A 12,826-nucleotide genomic window follows, 5' to 3' on the forward strand; every position below is an offset into this window, starting at 1 on the left:
GATTGCTAGCCCAGCTGAAGTGCATCTACAGTAACGCACACACTCTGGGCAACAGACAGAAGGAGCTGGAAGCCATTATGCAGCAGGAGGGCTATGACACTTTTGCCATCACAGAACCACGGTGGGATGGCTTGCATGACTGGAGTACTGCAATAGCTGGCTACAGACTCTTCAGAAGGGACAGGCTAGGAAAGAAAGGCAATGGGGTAGCCCTGTATGCTAGGGAGTGTTTCGATTATCTAGAGCTTAACAATGACAATGACAGGGTTGAGTGTTTATGGGTAAGAATCAGGGGGAAGGCCAGTGAGGCAGATATCATGGTGGGAGTCTGTTATAGACAGCCCAACCAGGCTAAAGAGGCAGACAAAATGTTCTATAAGCAGCTTGGAGATGTCTTCCAATCGCTAGCCCTTGTTCTTGTGGGGGACTTCAACTTAACAGGTATCTGCTGGAAATACAACAGTGGGGAGGAAAACAGTTTAGGAAGTTCCTAGAGTGTGTGGAAGGTAACTTCCTGACACGGCTGGTGAGTGAGCCAACTAGGGACAGTGCCCTTCTGGACCTTTTGCTTGTGAACAGAGAAGGACTTGTGGGTGATGTGAAGGTGTGAGTCTGTCTTGGGCATAGTGGTCATGAATTAATGATTTTTTGATTCTTGGAAAAGTAGGGAGGTGGATTAGCAGAACTGCCACCTGCTAAACCACTTAGACATATGCAAGTCTATTGGGCCAGGTGGGATCCACTTAAGGATACTGAGGGAGCTGGTTCACCAAACCAATTTTCATCATTTATCAGCAGGAGAGGTCCCAGCTGACCAGCGGCTAACAAATTTGACACCCATCTACAAGAAGGGCTGGAAGGAGGATCCGGGAAGCTACAGACCTGACAGTCTGACCTCGGAGCTGGGGAAGCTCATGGAGCAGATTAACTTGGGTGCTGTCATGCAGCACTGACAGGACAACCAGGCGATCAGGCCCAGTCACCATGGGTTTATGAAAGGCAGATCCTGCCTGATGATCCTGATCTCCTTCTACAACAAGGTGACACATTTGGTGGATGAGGGAAAAGCTGTGGATGTGGTCTACCTTGACTTCAGTAAGGCTTTTGACACCATTTCCCACAGCATTCTCCTGGAGAAACTCGCTGCTCAAGGCCTGGATGGGTGTACACTTCGTTCAATTAAAAACTGGCTGGGTGGCTGGGCCCAAAGAGTCATGGTGAATGGAGTTAAATGCAGTTGGAGGCCGGTCACTAGTGGTGTCTCCCAGGGCTCGGTACTGGGTCCAGTTCTCTTCAATGTGTTTATTAATAATCTGGACAAGGGAATAGAGGACACCCTCAGTAAGTTTGCAGACGACACCAAGTTGGGAGTGAGTATTGATCTGCTCAAGGGTAGGAGGGCTCAAGAGAGATGTGGATAGGCTGGACTAATGGGTCGAGGCCAACTGTATGAGGTTCAGCAAGACTAAGTGCCGGGTCCTGCACTTGGGGCACAACAACCCCATGCAATGCTTCAGGCTGGGGGAAGAGTGGCTAGAAACCTGCTCAGCGGAAAGTACCCTGGGGGTAATGGTTGATAGGCAGCTGAATATGAGCCAGCAGTGTGCTCAAGGTGACCAAGAAGGCCAACAGCATCCTGGCTTGTATCAGAAATAGCGTGGCTAACAGGACTAGGGAAGTAATTGTCCCTCTGTACTCATCTCTGTTGAGGCCGCTCCTCGAATACTGTGTTCAGTTTGGGGTCCCTCACTACAAGAAGGGCATCAAGGTGCTGGAGAATGTCCAAAGGATGGCAACAAAGCTGGTGAAGGGTCTAGAGAACGAGTCTCATGAGAAATGGCTGAGGGAGCTGGGGTTGCTGTGGCCTGGAGAAAAGGAGGCTCAACTTATTACTCCCTAGAATCACCTTTTAGGAGGCTCTAGGGAGGTGAGGATTGGTCTCTTCAAAAAACATGTAGATGTAGAGCTTAGTGACATAGTTTAATGGTCGACTTGGCAGTTGTGAGACACAAAGTTGTGTTTTAGCAGTGGAAAATTCCACTAGCCTTGCATATTCAAAAGTGATTGTGCAGGCATGACAGCGGCATAGCAATGGGGAGTATGATAAGCAGATAAGGGGAAGGTCCCACTGCCCAAAAATAAAGAGGATGGCTAAGAAAAACAGGACAAGCAGTGCGAAATCAGTAAAAGCAAAAAATCACAGGCCATCTAGTCATGAGAGAAGAAAAAAAACAAAAAGAAAAGGAGAAATTAACGGTTGGTCAAATAAAATTGTACATATATGGTATAGTAATAAGCATTGAGTAGTTCTTGAACCTGTAGTACTCAGCCAGTGAGGAAAGAGGGGAGGAATTATGCGTTGGGTAATAGGGAGTATAAGGTTACGATATACTTTTGCTGTGCACTCCTGCTTGCAGGACGTCTGCCATTGCAGTCGCGAACAAAAATGCTACTTCACTGAGATCCTCGCCTGAGCTTGTGTTACTGGCTACATATTGCTTCTCACAGTAGTGCTAGGTTAAAGGTTGGACTAGATAATCTTAAAGGTCTTTTCCAACCTAAATGAATCTGTGATTCTTTTCTATGATTCTGTGATGCACAGTGCAGTTGCTTGCCACTCACTGACTGATGCTCAACCCATATCCGAGCAGCGGTCTCCCCCCACTCCGGCCAGCCACTCCATATTAATTGTTCAGCATGGAGTCATATAGTACACCTTTGCCCAGTTGGGGTCAGCTGTCCTGGTTCTGTCCCCTCCCAGCTTGTAGTGCACCCCCAGCCTGGCAGGTGGTCTGAGAAGCTGGAAAGTCCTTGGCTCAGAGTAAGCACTGCTCTGCAACAACTAAAACATTGGTTTGTTATCAGCATTATTCTCATCCTCAATCCAAAACACAGCACCATACCAGCTACTGTGAAGAAAATTAACTCTATCCTAGGTGAAACCAGGACTAGGGGGAATGAAGGAGTGTGCCTAGCTCGCTTCTGCTCTACAGAAGGAGATGGAGGTGGCAGAAAAATATATGGGCACACTTCCAGAGACTGGTGTGCTTTGCACGGACAGATGGAGTCCGATAGCATGATGCAGCAAGAAGGGGGCTGCCCCATAGGGAAGGACAAGCTGGGAGCTAAGACAGACCCTTCTGCTTAGCCACATCTGAAACTGAACTGTGTGCCCTCAGATCTGCTGCTCTCCTCCTGCACACTTGCAGGATCTCAGTTCCTCTCTGTAGCCATCCAGCAGCTCCATCCTCATCTGTTCCCTCCCCAAACAGCTCCTTTCCTCTCTGTGTGTCCTTATGTCAGTTCAGTTCCCATCTGCCCAGCTGTAGAGCAGACCTACACCTGTACTTGAACTCCGATCAACCCTGTGCCCCCACGTGCACCCTCCAGTCAGCTCTGTTCCCCTCAGCAGCACTGCTGCAGCTCTGTGCCCACCGCGCAGGAGGGGAGCAGCTCTGGTCCCTGCCACAGGAGCACTTCCCTCCCTGGGTGCTGTCACTGTCCTGGCCGTCCCTGGCTGACGCACTTCCCGCAGGACTGCTCTCCCCAGACAAGGGCCAGTGCGTGCCTCTACCACACGATGGCAAGCAGAGACAGTGAAACGTCCCCAGCAGCAGGGCTGGAGCAGGCGGCGCTGGAAGGGGAAGGCGATTCTTGGCAGAGGAGCAGGGCTCCCCATCTCTCCTGCCTGGCCCCCCCTGTGCTGGGGAAGACGGAGGAGCTGAGCCTTGCCACGCAGGTGATGTGCCGGACATGTTGTGCGCAGCCTCATGAGCTCCCATCCATGTGGCACAGTGGGTGCACGTCCCTGTGTCAGGATGGTTGTTCTCAGGCTGTAAAAATTCAACCAGTACGAATGCTAGCATCTGCAGCTGGGACAGAGCGATGCTGGACGCATGTGCACAGAGGGAGACGAGCGGCTGGAGAACAGCTCTGCAGAAAGGGACCTGGGGGAACTGGTCACCAGCGGGTGCAACATGAGCCGGCAGTTTGCCCTGGCAGCTGGGGCATTTCAAAACTGCCTTTTGGGGCATTCGACATAAAATAGCCAGCTGGTAAAATATGTGATTCTCCTGTTCTGCTTAGTGTTGGTGTGGCCCCACCTTGAATATGGTGTGCAGTTTTGAGCTCCACAATATAAAAAGGAAAATAAAACATCTGAATGCGTCCAGAAGAGGGCAACAAAGCTGGTAAAAAAGGACTGGGAGGCATGTCCTGTGAGAAGAGGCTGAGGACATTTGGGTTGTTGTCTAGTTCAGAGAAAAGAAGGCTAAGAGGCAAGCTCGTTGCTCTCCACAGCCTCCTGAGGAGTGGAAATAGAGAGGGAAGTTTTTCAGCTCCACCATCTCACAGTCACTGCAGACAAGGCCGCCTAAAGCCTTGGCTTCCCTATTGCGTGGAGAAGGAAGATATCATCAACGCAGGCCAGGAGCCTCCTGGATTGCATATGCCCTGCTGTGTTGTCCCCCCAGCAGACAATCAGGATGGTCGAAGGCCCCGGTGAGGACCAGTGCCTGCAAACAGGCTCCTATCTGTCTGTAGAAGGCCTCATTTACTTGTTCTCCCTGGTCAAGTGGCCTGCACCCACTCTAATGTCACCTTTCCCTGTCCTCCCTTTCATCCTAAGCCATAAACTCTCAGCCAGCTCCTCAGCCATTCCAGACAGAGCTCCACACACTCCATCTGCTTGCTCCCATGAAGGGCAACACCCCCTCCTCATCTTGCCAGCGTGTCCTTCCTAAAGAGCCGCTATGCCTCCAGTGCAATGCTAACGCACTGGAATAACAATTTCTTTGAGTGACAGCAAAAAGGGGGGTTGCACCCCTCACAAATCGTAGAATCATAGAATCATGAAGGCTGGAAAAGACCTCCAAGATCATCTGGTCCAACCATCACTCAGCTTGGTGTTGTCTGCCCTCTTGCAGAGGGCGCGCTCAATCCCACTGCTCATGTCACCGACAGAGATGTTAAATAATAGCGGTCCCAGTACAGACCCCTCGAGGACACCACTCGTCACTGGTCTCCACCTGGGCATCACAGTTGCTGTTGACCATCCATCCAGTTCCTTATGCCCTGGAAATCCAGACACAGAGGTGTACGGGTCTGGGCACTCAGACGTTGTCACCACCAGTTTGGTGACCCAGCCCCGCAGGCCCCTTCCCACCCACCGCTTGGTGGGCCTGTGACAAGGGGCTGCTGATGGGCAGTTCAGAGAGCTGGGGCACTGGGAAGCCGTGCGGGGTGGGTGGTGGGAGGACTGGAGGGGCTGCGGAGGCTGGAGGCTACGAGGGGCCAGGCTGGCAGGAAGGCCCTCAGAGCCAGGCTGGTGGGAAGCCCTGAGGGGATGGGGTGGCAGGAGGGGTCTGAGGGGCGAGGCAGGTGGCAGCGTGTCACGGGGCCCTTTGTGACCTGCCGTGATGCGGGCTCTGTCCAGACAATGGGCGTGCAGCAACGGGTCACGGGGCCCTTTGTGACCTCTGTGATATAAGTGCTGCTGGCAGCGTGGTTTCCCCACATTGCCTGGAGGACGAGACGGGACAGGACGGGAAGGAGTGGAGCTGCAAGGAGTCCCTGCAGAGCCACCCCATTCCTACTGCCCGTGTCTTTGGTGCTTCCTGGAAGCGTTTCCCATCCCTGTGGTGGGAGCCCTTGAGGCCAGACCTCAGCAGCATGGCGGGGAGACACCCCAGCATGCCCAAGAAGGCCTGGATGGAGGAGGAGGACAAGGTTAATGCCAGCCCAGTGCAGCAGCCTGATGAGCTGACCGAGGTGCAGGTGCTGCAGGCAGGTGAGTGGCCAAGCTGGGCTGAAGGGCTGGCAGCTGCAAGCTGCCTCTGCCCCTTCCCGTCCTCACAGGAGCTGCTGTCCCATGTGGCATCCCCAGGGGCAAGGGGCGAGGGGAACCGTCCGACTCCATGGGATGAGCAGGGAGAGGCAGGACGAAGCAGGGCACGGGCAGCCATCCTGTGGGTACAGACCTCTCCTGCCCAATGGCAGCAAGCACCTTGTGGGGCGCAGGGCTCTCCCCCCTTAACATGCCCCATCTGCTGGGGAACACCTGGCTCCGACGCATGCACAAGAGAGATTGGGCTCAGTGCCCCCGCTAGTTCCTGGCTCGGGGATCACCCTGCCCGGGCAGTGTGGTCTTGGCTGTGTCCTCCAGCCTCTCCCACAGACCCTCAGCTCTGTCTGTGCTTGGTCTTCACCAAATCCAGGCTGGGACCAGACAGAACAGGAGCAGCAGCAGCAGCAGGACAGGGACCAGAAGCAGGAGCAGGAGGCCATTGCAGTCAAGCTGGATGAGCGTGTAGTAGGCAGGGTCGTCCTTTCAAAACATGTAAGTATCCGGCTGGTGGGACTCAAGCCCTTGGGGGATCGTGTGCCCCGCTTGAAGCTCTGTCGTTGGGCATGTGACACCCTTTTTGGCCAGCACTGAGTGGTGGGAAGAGAAGCACTTGTCAGTGGACCCCGGGAAAGGGATTGCTCTGGCAGCAGCCCCACTCTCAGACATTTCTCCTCCAGGCACCGAACATCGTGAAGAGCATCTACCAGTGGCTCGTGTCCAACACAGAAGAGTCTGCCCAGCACCGTCTGGACAAGAGCCTTCTGGAGCTGGCCGAGGAGCACCCTCACGACGTGGTGGTGACCCTGCTGCGCTGCTCCCCATCGTGTGACAGGTATGGGGCCCGCCTGCCCTGATGGCTTGGGGCCCGCCAGCCTTTCGAGCCCATCCAGCGCCAGCTGCCAGCTGGCGATTTTCAGGATGCCCTGCAGGGGCCGAGCCCTCCATCGCCCCATTTCCCAGCCCTGCCACATCAGCCCCAGAGCCTGCCACCACAATCCCTCCCCGCCCCACAGCGGACCGCACCTCGGCTGCCTGCAGCCTGCAGGGCCGGGCCTGCCGGGTGCTGCCTGTGAGGGGCAGGGGGCAGAGGCAGGACTGGTGGCCAGCCCGGGCCCCTCCACGGTTGCCCAGGCCTTGGTGCTGTGGCCGAGGCCCCCCCTGACTGAGCTCTCTGGACCTCCAGAGCTGCCGCGACCATGTGGAGGCTGATGACCTCCTCAGCCCGGACTGCAAGGAAGGTGATGGCAGAGCTGTGCTGCGTGCTGAAGGACTGGCCCCTTCACAGGACGTCCACCTCTGACGGGGACGACACGGATGTCTTCGTCCTGGCCGTGAGTTTCTGAACAAGGCCTCTCTTCCCCCAGGGGCTGCATCTCGTGGCAGCTCTCCATCCTCCCCTGTCACTACATCTCCCTGCCTCAGGCGGTGGGCTGCAAATCTGGCTTAGGGGCAGGTTTAGGGGACAGGGCAGGGCCAAGGCACAGCCCAGCAGGCTGCAGGGGCTGGGACAGAGAACCCAGGCTGGCTGCAGGACACAGGAGACTCAGCCAGGGCACACTCCCACCGCCCCAGGGAGGCTGCTTGTGGCACAAAGAAGAGCTGAGCCCAAAGAGCTTTGGTGGCTCAGCTCTGGCTGGGAGCCAGGCCGGGTGCTCTGCCTGCATCTCCCGTGGCCCACGTCTGCACCCGAGCCTCAGCCTCCCACGCTGGGGCCATGCCACAGGGATGTCTCAGCAGTGAGTGCCATCTCTGGGTCTTTTTTGCAGGCAACCAAGGTGCTGCGGGAGATCCTCCAGCCAACCATTTACCCAATGGAGGTGGAGGCGCATTTCCCCCTACTCCTGCTGGTGTTGCTCTTCCAAATCTCCGCAAGCGCACAGCAGACACCAGAAGAGGTGGAGACGCTCTGCAGGGAATGGCAGCAGGAGGAGAGCATTCCCACCAGCCCCAGCAGGTGCTCTGTCCCACTCCTCCCACCCTTCCCGTGGTCCTGGAGCCTGGGCCAGGGATCCCAGTGTGACCTGGGCTTTGCTCTGCCTGCAGGTTTGCGGTGCTGACTCTGAAAGCACTGCTATGCCGTCTTGGGTATGACATGCTGGTGCTTGAATTAGGAAAGAAGAATGCCTGGGAGACACTAGTCAACGCTGAGAGCCACCACTGGGCAGTGGGTCAGCTGGCCAGGTGAGGGCACCCTGCTCCCTTCTCCCCCCGGCATTTCTCCCTTGCAGACGGGGAGCCCCATCCGATCCCCTTGGTGGCGGCTGGCAGGGGCCCCATTTCTCAAAGAAAGGGGCTGCAGCCTTGGCTCTTGCGAGCAGAAGGGCAAAGCCTGAGAGAGGGTGGCTGCACGAGAGCAGTCCCCTGCCACAGTGCCGGCCTCCCCTCCCAAGGGCAGCCCCCCGGGGCAGGGCAGGAAGCACTGAGCGACACCGGCAGAGCCCGGGGCACATGAATCGCCCGTGGGCAAGAATGAGGTCTCCTCAGAAGGGGCAGGAAGCCTGCAGGGCATGAAGCCCATTGTGCACCCAAGGTGCCCGCTGCTCTGGGGCGCTGGCTTTCTCCCTGCAAGGAGAGGTGGCGGAAGACCACGTCTCTGTGAGCATTAAATGCTGGTGGCTGCTGGAGCAGAGCTGAGGGGGCCCTGGCCTGGCCTGTGGTGTAACGGCTGGATGAGGGGGGCAGTCAGACCCAGGAGCATTTCACTCATCCTGCTCAGGACTTACCCTGTCTTCTTCCCTCTGCCAGGGTGATGAGACGTATCGCACGAAAAGAGCGTCAACGGATTGTGCTACGTCTGGAAAAGTGGCTCAGCAGGAACGAGCCATGCTGGGAGGTCCCCGCCATGGCCTTCCTGGTCGAGGTGAGCCTGATGGCAAGCGGTGCCTGTCTGAGCTGCCTCTCGCCACGCCACCCTCTTGTGGCCACAGCTGTGGGGAGAGGCCAGCCGGTGGAGCTGGGGCGGGGGTGGGCCCCAGTTCATCCCCTTGGCACATGCTGCCAGAGTGACACTTGGCTACAGTTTTTCGTGCCTCCCTTGGGCAAGGTCTCTCTGTGCAATTGTTCCTCAGAGGCTGGGGTATCCCCGGCTGCTGGGGGCCGGGAGGAGCGGTCGAACACTGCCACACACGGGGCAAGGAGCCCAGGGGCTCTGCACATCCGCTGCTGCCTTTGGGCTCAGCTGCCTGCGCTGGTGCCTGATCCCTGCACTGGTGGATGTATCCAGCCCTCCATGGTGCGGTGTGTCCTGCTGGCCATTTCCACCTTTCACTGATGTGTATTTTTCAGATGCTGGCCTCTGATGACCTCAGAGTAGAGTCTGTCCGAGTCCTGAAGCTCTTCCCAAGATACCTGAGGAGTCAGTGCACGGTGATGCGTCAGCTGGTGCTCAGGGGCCTCACAACGCTCAGCAAAAGACCCTATACAGTAAGCAGGGTTCAGCTGGCTGAACACACCACGTTGGTGGTGTGGCTCTGGGCCAGGGATGCTGGCTAACACCATTGCTTGGACTTTGCTGGGCACTAAGTGCTGTGGAAGCTGCTCCCGGCTCTTCTGCCTCCCCATGCATCTGCCCAAGTGCTTTGGGGCAGGACTTTGGCTTCTGGGCACTGTGGGCTCTGACAGCCTGAGAGTGTTTGTCAGCGCAGCCCAACAGGGTGTTGTTTCTCCCCACAGGCAAGAAAAATGGAGTTCCTGCTGCCACAGATTGTGGAGCTACTGCCAGAAGTGGAAGGCGACGTGGCTGGAAACGCCCTGGTTGTGCTCAACAGAGTGCTCAAGGAGCTGGACGTCCACATGGCCAGCCCCATCGCTCTGCAGCTGGCAGAGAGGCTCCCAACGTTCTTTGACAACGTAAGGCTGAGGGCACAGGGCCCAGCTGGGGTCTCCAAGGGGCGGTGCCTTTCCTGATGGATGTTGGGTGCTGTCAGGAAGCATTGTGCCCTGTGAATTTTCGGACCCTTGCCCAGGTGGGCCTGGAGCAGCTGGTGCTGAGGTCTTTTCTTCTTCCTTCCCACCAGGAATCCAGCTACACGCAGCTGCTCTCCATCCACTTCTTCAGAGATGTGATGAACTTTGTAGCAGGAAGTGGAAAAGAGCAGCTGAAGAGACACGTGCGCCAGAGCGTGATCCCACTGTTCTTCCACTTGCACGATGAGAACCAGCAAGTGGCCAAGGTTGGCTTCTCTAACCAGCGTGGTCATTTGGGGAGGGCAATGTTGACACCCCGGGGTGGGACTGAGCACCCACAGCAAGGGGCGCTGGAGGGACGGAGCCGTGGGGTCTGCTGCCATCCCTGCTCCCTGCATCCAGCCCTCTGCAGGGCGGCTGCCTGCAGCCCCACAGCTGGCGATGGCTGAAAAGGTGGGCACAGCCATTTCCCAGACCTGCTCTGCCTGCTCGGCAGTGCTCGGCAGCGGTGCGCGGCCACGCAGGCCAATGCTCTGCAAGTCCCACAGGCTTCCCAGCTATGCCCGCAGGAACCTGAAGCTCTGGGCTTGGACCGCCAGTCCCCTCCGCCCCTGTGCTATGCCCAGGTGCCCCGCAGATGTCCGGGCTTGGGCCTGCCCCAGCTCCCTCGGGCACTACACCGCGGAGCAGACGCCTGCTCCCTGTGGTCACCCTGCCCCACACAGCGCCCTGGGCCATGCAGAGGCGTGCAGCCCCTGCAACCTTGCCAAGGTGCTGGGGACACAGGTCCCTTGAGAGTTGGTGGTGGCATTTCAAATTCTCTCCTGCTCTTCAGGCCGCTGAGGAAGCCCTTCTCAATGCTGCCAATTTCCTGAAGAGGAAGCAGCTCGCGAACCTGCTGGAGACACAGCAAAAATGGAGACTCAGCGAGTGCCTGGTAAGGACAGCTCTGAAGCCCCAGACCGGGACTGGACAAGCCCACAGTGCCCCAGTGCATGGGGCAGGCAGCTGTCCGAGGGGGACGGTCTGCACCAGCCCCATGCCCTTGTGCTCTCCCTTGTGCAGCTGGAGGACGACAGCTGGCGAACGGATGGGTACCTGCGCCAGAGCCTGCCTTACCTGCAGAGCCCGCAGCAGCCCTTGCGACTGGAGGCGGTCAGGTTCATAGGTGAGCCAGAGCCCCGGGGTCCCTCTGTGCCCGAGGGGAGGAGGGCAGGTGGCCCGGCCGGCAGGGCCACTGGGGGGGGAGCCGTGCTGCTGGGAAGGGCTGGCGGGCAGGGTTTGTGACAGACTGTGTGTGCCTAGGGCTCATTGCGAGGCAAGTGGAGGATTGGCACGAGGAGGAGCTCCCCATCATCTACGAAGGTGAGTGAGGGCAGTGGGGTATCGGCGGAGGCTGGTGGGGAGGGGTAAAGACCCTGGGCTGGGAGCTCCAGCCCCTGCCCTGGCGCGGAGGGCTCTGCTGCTTGTGCGGGAGAGGGGCGGTGTGGGCAGAGGGGAGAGAGATTTCAGGGGCTTGTTTGGGGCCAGCCCCCTCCTGCTGGTCTCATTGCCCCCTGCTCCTGCCTGACCACAGGAAGAGCTGGGTGGCGCTGGCCACAGCAGGAGCTGTTAGAATCATAAAATCAGAGAGTCGTAGAATGGTTTGGGTTGGAAGGGAGCTATAATGTCATCGAATTCCAACCTGTCTGCCATGGTCAGGGATGCGTCCCACTAGACCAGGTTGCTGAAAGCCCCGTCCAACCTTGCTTGAATACTTCCAGGGATGGGGCCCTTCCTGGGGTCCCCGCAGACAAAGGCTCTGACCTTGCCTCCGTTCCTCTCTCTCACAGCCATTCAAGGCATGACGGACGACATCAGTTCCTCTGTCTCTTCGCTGGCAACTCAGACTCTCTTCATTATACGAGCTGCAGTGAGCTTGCCACGCACTGCACCTGGAGTACGAGGGCTGAGCTACCGGCTCTGGAAGGCGTGGAAGACAAAGCGCTCTGCACTGTCCTTCCTGTGCTGCTGTTGCCGTGCGTAGAAATGACGGCAGGCATCCTGCGTGCTGGGGCCACCTGACAGTGTGTGGAAGGCTGGGTGGCCCCTGGATTCTCCCAGCAAGTGGCACATCTCCAGCCTTCAGGACCTTCCTGTCCCCTTCGCTTGCTCCCAGATCACCCTTCTGCTTGGCCCTCCCCAAATAAGCAGTCCTGCTTCTTCACCTTGTCTGCGTGTCTTTCCTTTGTGGCAATGAAATCGTGGAAGACTTGGGCCCTGAAGTGACTGGGAACCTCCAGAGAATGGCTGCCTGTGGAACTTACTGAGACTAAACACCTTGCCCCAGTTACGCCTGGGGAAGGAGTTCAAGCATATTGGTGTATCAGTGATGTGCTAATTGGTGGCCCCAGCGTCTAGTGTCTCTGTGGTGGGGCAGACTCAAAAGGATATAGTTGCCCGTCTTGATTGCCCGTTGATTGCCCAACTTAGTTGCCCGTTGCCCTAAGTTTAGGGCTCCAAACTCCAGCAGAAAAGATAAAACTCCCAGGCCACCATGCCACCCACGGGCTCTCAACTCACATGTGGCAGCACGGACCCAAAGGTCCCACTCGCCCCAAGCAATTTTATTCCCAAAGTTTCAAGGATGCCGAGAAGCCCTACTCTACCTGGGAAAAGGGCCTTTTTATAATCCATCCAGCTTTACAGGAGGGTGGCAGAATTATAAACCAACAGTCAATCATGCTGCAAGGGCCTTCCAAAGTGCTAAAGTAACCGGTAACTGCCGGAACCCCACCCCCTGCCGCAGGGGCACAAAGGGAAACCCTTAGAAAACGGTATGCGCAAAGAGCTCACTATGGGCATACCCATAAAATAGAGGAGGGCACACCTAACGTTCTTCCCATACACTAACCAGTAGACGTTAAACCAGATGAGAAGCCCCCTTCCTCCCCCAGTAAACACGCTCCTCCCCGGTTTGAGCCCGATTTAAGGAGCGTGTGGTTCACACAAAAAGCATTGTGGTTCAGCAAAAGCCCGTGTAACCACTGCTCAGCAACAACTAAAACATTGGTGTGTTATCAGCATTATTTTCAT

General features: G+C 57.0%; 1 protein-coding gene across 1 annotated transcript; it reads left to right on the plus strand.

Moving 5' to 3' along the window:
• Positions 1-5,251: 5,251 nt before the first annotated feature.
• On the plus strand, positions 5,252-12,421 carry LOC136791126 (maestro heat-like repeat-containing protein family member 7). The gene is made up of 14 exons (XM_066999766.1): positions 5,252-5,788; positions 6,216-6,337; positions 6,523-6,677; positions 7,029-7,176; positions 7,612-7,799; positions 7,889-8,026; positions 8,591-8,705; positions 9,131-9,268; positions 9,518-9,694; positions 9,862-10,017; positions 10,587-10,688; positions 10,817-10,919; positions 11,057-11,116; positions 11,584-12,421. The coding sequence occupies exons 1-14, from the start codon at positions 5,671-5,673 to the stop codon at positions 11,775-11,777; spliced, it is 1,914 nt and encodes a 637-aa protein (XP_066855867.1). The 5' UTR covers positions 5,252-5,670; the 3' UTR covers positions 11,778-12,421.
• Positions 12,422-12,826: the final 405 nt, after the last annotated feature.

This window comes from Anser cygnoides, chromosome 6, assembly GCF_040182565.1.
Source record: "Anser cygnoides isolate HZ-2024a breed goose chromosome 6, Taihu_goose_T2T_genome, whole genome shotgun sequence".
In the NCBI taxonomy this organism is placed as follows: domain Eukaryota; kingdom Metazoa; phylum Chordata; class Aves; order Anseriformes; family Anatidae; genus Anser; species Anser cygnoides.